The sequence below is a fragment of the Egretta garzetta genome, unplaced genomic scaffold, assembly GCF_000687185.1.
Source record: "Egretta garzetta isolate BGI_Z169 unplaced genomic scaffold, ASM68718v1 scaffold152, whole genome shotgun sequence".
Classification (NCBI taxonomy): domain Eukaryota; kingdom Metazoa; phylum Chordata; class Aves; order Pelecaniformes; family Ardeidae; genus Egretta; species Egretta garzetta.
Genome location: NW_009259037.1, coordinates 1,813,065 through 1,820,793, shown reverse-complemented (window position 1 = coordinate 1,820,793; position 7,729 = coordinate 1,813,065). Strand labels below are relative to the sequence as shown.

The 7,729-nt window shown below is 44.1% G+C and overlaps 1 protein-coding gene across 1 annotated transcript in view; it reads left to right on the top strand.

The window, feature by feature from the left end:
* The first annotated feature begins 400 nt into the window (after positions 1 to 400).
* DOCK1 (dedicator of cytokinesis 1) overlaps positions 401 to 7,729 on the top strand; it is a 316,870-nt gene continuing 309,541 nt past the window's right edge. Inside the window, exons 1-2 of the mRNA XM_035890418.1 lie at positions 401 to 413; positions 1,176 to 1,259. Coding sequence (XP_035746311.1) covers positions 401 to 413; positions 1,176 to 1,259 — 97 coding nt within the window. The remainder of the gene's footprint in view (positions 414 to 1,175; positions 1,260 to 7,729) is intronic.

Genomic DNA, 7,729 nt, shown 5'->3' with positions numbered 1-7,729 from the left:
TTTAACAGCCGGGCAGAGGCGGTGCTGAGGGCCAGGGTTTGGGGGTGGGATGGCAGGGGTAGGGGAATGGTGGGACTTCATGATATCTTAAAGGGCTTTTCCAACCTAAACAATTCTGTGATTTTGTGATTAATGTGGGTGGGCATGGGTGGAGGCTGACAACTGGTCTGGGGAGCAGTGATGAGCGCTCTCCTCCAAGGGTTGAACTGGAACTCATGACCTACAATGAAGTCGCTTTTGGAATATATGGAGCTGTGAGGTTTGCTATTTAGGTGCATCTAAACCCATCTGAGAGTTTTTCCCCACTCCAGAATCCTTTGTGCCCCGCTTCAGGTCTCCATTAATGACACAAGCTGTGGGTAATGGCGAGGGTCCTCTCACATTGTGCCTCTTGCTGGTTATGGTCCCAGATGGTAGGGATCCGGGCTTTTTCTGAATTTGGCACTGGAAAGGGAATCAGTTTTCACTTTGTTCTCATCTCTCACCCTGCTTACGACTGGAGCCACTCAGAAATATTTGTGAAAACATGCATTTTGTAAATTTGTAGGTTGTGGATGCTGTCAGGGATTGTTAATGAGTAAAGTACGGTAACTTGATTTTAATACTATGACCTGGGGGACAGGACTAGTCTCTCCCATGAATACACTGGGTTGATGCAGTTACCTCTGTCACTCAGGAATCGCGTTTTTAAATACAGTATTGATGCAGTAAATTAATGAAGAGACTGCCAAATCATTCTTCAATATTAGTGGTGGCAGTTTGAGTTTTCTAAAGACGCTTTGTAGGTTTTCTGACAGTGGAAGACGGTGCAGTTTGTTACAGAACTGCATAAAATTGACACAAAGTGATGGAAGACAGGCAAGTACCATAAAAAAATTAATTGCATGTATTGTTATGAAGAAGCAAAGCATTATAAAGGGAGCGAGGGACTGTCTTTAGAAAGTGGACTTGTGGCTTTTTGAGATTTGTTACAAGGGGAAATATTAATGGATTAAAGGCCATTTTTAATGTTTTTTTTGGGGGGGGGGGAGCGCTTGGTTTTTTTCTTTGACAAAATCCTTTCCAAGAGGTTGAGAAAGGGAACAATGAGTAATAAAAACAATTACATGGAGAAACAAAAATCCTGGAAGTTACGTTGTCTTACATGTGCTAACAGCAATGTTTCCTCTGTCCAGCTCTCTACAACTACGATGCGAGGGGACCTGATGAACTTTCCTTACAAATTGGTGACACTGTGCACATATTAGAAACCTATGAAGGTAAGCTGGCAACAGTTGCATTTAAAAACAACTTTTCTGCAATTGCATTCCTTCTCTGTTTGGGACTCTATCCTCTCCTGTTACCAGGTGATGAATTACTTTCTTGCTAAAGGACAGAACACGTTACTTCTAATGAACAGAGAATTAACCAGTGCTAGATGTGAATGAAGACGCATGTGGTTGATACCTGGCGAATAACCATTTCCTTTTCTATGGGAGATGGATGGTCACGCAGCTTTATTTGTATGGATTAATTGTAGCATCTACCCTACATTAGAGAAATGATAGATGCTTTTTGGATACCCTTGGGTAATGCAAAAGAACCTGCTGCTAAAAAAGAAGTTCAATCTGAATTTGAAAGTCACCTAGGTCTTAAATTATTTATGTCCATCTTACGAGATGGGTACATGTGTTACTGTGCTGTGGACTGATTTCAGGCTTTTCAGATGCTTTGCTTGTTTGTATGAAGCTGCAGGAACATTACATGTACCAAAATCTTTCCTCCTTGATCCATGTAAAAGGGAATTTGAAGGCCGAGTTTGATAATCAACAGAATGTGAAAATTGTCATAAAACTTCGCAGCTCTGGCTTGGTCCAGTACTGAGCCAAGCAAAATACAGCTCTTTCATTTATATCCTTGACTTGAAATGTTACGGCATGCTGCAGTTTGGAAGGGTGTAAGTAACATATAACTAAACTGTTTGCTTCAAATACTGTAACCTTTTTGTCTTGTGGAAATGTGATTTACTTTAATATATTGATTTGTTTGTTTCACTAGACATTGATCTTCTGGTACATTGTTTTAGATCTTGGCTTGATAGGATTTTTTTTTTTGTTGTTATATTCACTAAACCAAACAATGCTATTTCAACAAAAGTAACGAGCTCCACTCATCGCTGTGCAAATGAATTTTCTCATTGTTCCTAGGCTGGCATTTCCTTACGGAGTTCAGCTTGCCTCTGCAGTGCCAAGTCTGACTCTAAGCAAAGTAGTCTTTCCATTATCCAAGTTATATGCTTTAATAAAAATCTAATAATGCAAAAGTTTTAGATGCAAATTGAATGATTTAAATATTTTGCAGCTTTGTACTTCTATAGATAAATAGATTTATTTAATGAGTGTGGGAGAAACTCTGAATCCTGAACAGGGTATGTAAAACCATATCAGATGATGACTGCTGCCAACTAAGTGGGGCAGTGGAGATGACTCATTTTCCCCTAGACTTGCATAATAGAAAGACCTTCACACTCTCATGGTTGTTAGGTTTCAAGCACATGGGATGAGTTCACGTTAAAAGAAATGCAAATAGGTCAATGTTCTTCCAAACATTTTCTACAACGATTACTCATTACGTACCTGCTGTGATGGGAAATTAGATGCCATAATTCTTATCTCTCTTGTTCACAGAGCTGCCATTATTAGGTAATTATTTGAGCTTTCTGATCTCCCAAGGTCCTCTATACAAAATTTGTGTAGATTGTGCCCCAGGAGGTTTCGTACCATCTGCGCTATCATCCAGGTGCGCGCCTGGGAGCTTCCCTGCCATCCGTCCCGTCTGCGTCAGGGCTGTGTTAGGCTGCGGTGGGATGGGACAATCTGAAGAAAAGCCCCCTGATAATATGAGCATGGGACAGAAGAGTCCTTTGCAGAGTCAATAATGGCGCTTTGCTGAGGATCTGTGATTCTGCTTCTCAAGGGGCTACACTTTTCCCCTGTATTTAAGATTGCAGGGAAAAAATCTGCTTCTTTCATTGATATCTGCTGTATTATATATTCTGCGCTTGGCATCCTGCTGTAGAATTGTTACTATTTTGAAATTGTTTTCTGCAATAATTCTTAAGTTAGTTGTAGTTCTGAAGACTTACATGTGTCTGTGGCCTTTGAAGTGGTAGACTGTAGTTGTATGTTTTGGTCCCCCCCTCCCACTTTTCTCTGAATCTGCTTTATTGTCAAGAAAAGCTTCTGGTAAATCTTTGCTCACTTGGTCTTCTCTCTGCAGGTGAAAGAGGCTGAGAAGTTGGGAGGGCTGGGTCTCGCGTGCGTAGTCCAGAAGACCTGTTTTAAGGACAGGTTTCTATAGGTTATCATGTTGCTACCATGTACTGGTACAGATTGCCAAGATGGACTTTGCTTATGTGTTTAAAATAATTTTTATTTTTTTAACTATATGTAGAACTTATTTTGGAATTTGATTTTTTTACTAGAATATTCTAACCTTTTCGATTTTAATCAAAGAAAAAAATTTTTTTCCTCTGAAATGCAGGAAAAACTTTGTACAAATAATTCAATGTGCAGTTCCTGTAAAGTTGGAGGCTTGTTGCAAACAGCCTATGACTTAGGAGATTGGAGATCATTCTGCACTTTTTGCTGTTATATCTCAATGTTTAAAAGCTACTTTCTAGAATAATTGATCTTGAAAATCAAATTAATATTATTTCTTTCAGGTAGAATTGCAAACAATTTTATTTTTCAGTTAGATAACTTCCTCTTGCTCTTCCTAATGTGAGCCTTACAGGAAAAGCCAAACAGCAAGGCCATTGGACTTCATAAATATCCCTCATCTTGCAAGGATTCTATTCCATAGCAGATATCCCAAACCAAATATTTGCCACCTTCTGAATTAGTACTTGCCTGATCTCTATTCTCTTAATTCTGTTTCTTTACATTATTTTGTAGAAGAGGCAAATGGAACGTATGATCAATAAATGTGGCTTATTAAGGTGAATAGCTATTAAAGATAACGGTAAATAAGCCTCAAGCCCAAGCGTGCGTGTTTGAACAGTAGCTCATTTCTAGTGCTGCTGTGGGAAGGGAATTTGGGTTCCCAAATTAGTATTTTCAAGTAAGTTATTCCTGATACTGTAGGAATGTTTAGTTGTTGGTTGCAGCTTTTTTTTTTCATTTATTTTTTTAAATGCAGCAAACACCTTCTCTGGATAACTGTGTAGTAAATAAGTGCATCATTCAAGAGAACCAACAGCAAATTCTTCCCTCTGAGGGTCTTTTTCAGCTTTAACAGACACACAGATACTTCACTGGTCCCTTTTCTTAGTTAGGCATATACGTGGATGCCTATTTCCAGCCATTATATCCCATGATATTTGTTAAGGGAGAGCCTAGAAACCCTGTAACGCATCGGTAAGCCACTTAAAAGCCCAGGCCACTTTAGAAAAATATTTATGGCATCAGCCCATTTTCCTCTTCCTGGCATTCTGTCAGAAACCAAATTGGCCGCGAATGGAGTGAGAGGGATGAGGAGCTCAGTGCTGTGTCCTCCCGGGAGATGTTTGACACCGGGTATTTGCCCTCTGTGCCCTCAGGCTTTGGCTTTCTCATTCCTTTTTTTTTTTCCATGATCTTCAAAACTGCTGAGATTACAAAATCAAGAGCTAAAGTTAGGCAGGGCTGCAACATACGGCACATTAGAATACCGTCTTAATGTCATTAACAAGCTCACATAGCCCTCTGCCCCTTGCAGTTTCTTTTTTTTTTTCAGTTGCCACCCCTTGACTGCTGGGGTCAGGGTTGGGCCCCTCCCTCCCCAAAGAACCTGGGGGGGCTGGAGCGTGTCCAGAGAAGGGCAGCGGAGCTGGGGAGGGGTCTGGAGCCCCAGGCTGCTGGGGAGCGGCTGGGGGGGGGGGATTTAACAGCCGGGCAGAGGCGGTGCTGAGGGCCAGGGTTTGGGGGTGGGATGGCAGGGGTAGGGGAACGGTTGGGCTGGGGGAGCTTCAAGGGCTTTGCCAACCTAAACGATTGCGTCATTCTGTGACTGGGTCTCGCTGACCTAAAGCAGCAGCTAGGCTATAGTTTTGTTTTTCCTTTGTCCAGTGTCTGACAACAAACCTTATGTATTATGCATTGAAGAAAAAAATCACAATTTTGTGATCTTATTTACTTTAATTCCTCTTTGAGAGACACTTGGTCAGTTCTGTAGTGCCTGCAATGTGTGTGCATGTGAAGAACAACTACCCTCATTTTACACGTGGAGAGCTGAGAAACTGGATAGTCTTTATGCTATGGGTATGACTCTCTGAAACAGAGACAACTTCATGTATTTTAATTACATTGCCCTTATAGGTGCTTGTTCATGGCAAGGCTCAGTCCCTCCAGTTGAATTGGTGAGAATTTAACTCTCTTGGAAAATTGGGCTCCCTGCTGCATAGCTACAGGCTTGATACCCAGCAAGAAGAACATGTAGGTGGTGGCTGGCGGTGAAGATCCTGGTTGGACTTGCCTGGCCACATTAGGACCTCTGCAACGAGCAGAGCGTAAGCAGTTCTCCAAGGCTGATTTTGGCTGCTTCCTTACCTGCAGTCTCTTGTAGCTCTTACTGCTTGCTGTAAAGCTTCCGAAAGCAGAGGTTCAGTGGTGAGGAGCTTCCTTTGCTATGTGGCTCATTAATCTGCAAGTGCAGTGTGATGTCCCGAGTCAGACAGCACAGGAGATAGGACGGGAGAAGCGAGGTGGCACAGATAATATGGTTGTATGTTCTTGAGTTTGTACAGCACATTTCATCAGTGTTATGGTGCTTATCAGTTTAGACTCCAGAACTTTTCATATAAAACTGAGGGAATTTTGTTCTTCAATAGGATTAAAATCCGGGTGCATATTTCAGCTAGTGGAGTAAGTGCTAGCAGAATGCTTTGCCCGATTTGCACCTGAGCCAGAAGCCATGCATGGTTGTTTCAGCAGCAGATTTTCCTGATACTTGCTGAAAGCAATGGAAACACAAGATGTGAGGCCATGCAATCTCTGTAGGGAAGTGAACTGTGGTGGTTGTAGGCACCAGATCAAAGAAGATAGCACTAACTATCCCCAAAGGATCACAGAGGATAGGCTTCTGATGCGGTGTAAAGGTGATGAATCATTCTACCCTTTGCTACTGGAGAGCAGGCTGAATAAATTTGGTGTGCTGGAGACTTTAATTTGTATTTATAGAATCATAGAATCATTTGGTTGGAAAAGATCTCAAAGATCATGGAGCACAACCACAAGATCATTGAGTCCAATGACCATACTTGTCCACCACTAACCCACGTCCCTCAGCACCGCCTCTGCCCGGCTGTTAAATCCTCCTTCCCTGGGCAGCCCCTTCCAGTGCCTGACAGCCCCAAGGGGAAGGAATTGTTCCCCATGGCCAACCTCACCCTGCCCTGGCACAACTTGAGGCCGGTGCCCCTCGTCCCATCGCCCCTTCCCTGGGAGCAGAGCCCGACTCCCCCGGCTCCCCCCTCCTCTCAGGCAGTTGTAGGGAGCCATGAGGGCTCCCCTCAGCCTCCTCTGCTCCAGGCTGAACCCCCCCAGCTCCCCCAGCCGCTCCCCAGCAGCCTGGGGCTCCAGACCCCTCCCCAGCTCCGCTGCCCTTCTCTGGACACGCTCCAGCCCCCCCAGGTCCTTCCTGCATTAAGGATTTCTGGTCCCAAAGGGTGGATAAGTAATTTATCAGCATGCCTTGTCTTCCTTGAACTTTCTTCAACTGCACTAGTTGTTATCAGGAGTGGGACTACAGTTTTTTTAGCACGTCTGCTTTGTGATCCCCCCTCCCCACCCACATTCATCTCTGGGGAGGGATGATTTTCCTACACAAATGCCCCATTTGCAGGGGTAGAGGGGATGGTATTACACCTGGACTTTGTCTTCCAAAAGCTGCAGAGGGCAGCTCTGGTCTGCTGGGGGGTTCCCTGGGGTGCTGAGCAGCAAGGAGCAAGCGAACCGTGGCGTAAGCTGAAATACAAAATAGCCCCAGTGCAAGCAAGCTAGCGCTGATCTGGGGCCAGTGTGCACGGAAGATCCTACTTGCTTTCTCTGGCGTGGTGCCTTCCATGAGGCAAAACCCATCAGTAGGGTTTTGGCTTTGCTTTGCTTATCCAGTCGCACTGAAGTGGAATGGCTGGCGAAACCCTAAAAGCTGTATGTACTGGGGCAAGCTGCATGGTGCTGGGCTTTCTATGGGTACGTAGAAAGGGGTTGATAACACCAGCGTTTTGGCTACTGCTGAGCAGTGCTCCAACAGCATCAAGGCTGTGTCTCCAATATTTCCCCCTCATCAGTGGGCTGGAAGGGGGCAAGATCTTGGGAGGGGACGTAGCCAAGAGACATGACCCAAACCATCCAAAGGGATATTCCGTACCGTGTGACGTCAGCTCAGATATAAAAACTAAGGGAAGGGGAAGGGGGGGGGGGGGGAGTTCGTCTTTTATGACATTTTGTCTTCCCGAGGAACAACCATGTATACTGAAGCCCTCCTTCCCGGGAAGTGGCTGGCCTGCTAATGGGAAGTAGGGAATAAAATCTTGTTTTTGCATTTGCTACCGTGCATGGCCTTTGTTTTTGCTTTTCTTTATTAAACTGCCTTTATCTTTATGTCAGGCTCTGGAAAGGGCTGCCCAGGGAAGGGGTTGAGTCCCCATCCCTGGAGGTACTTAAAAGAAGGATAGATGAGGTGCTTAGGGACAGGGTTTAGTGGTGGA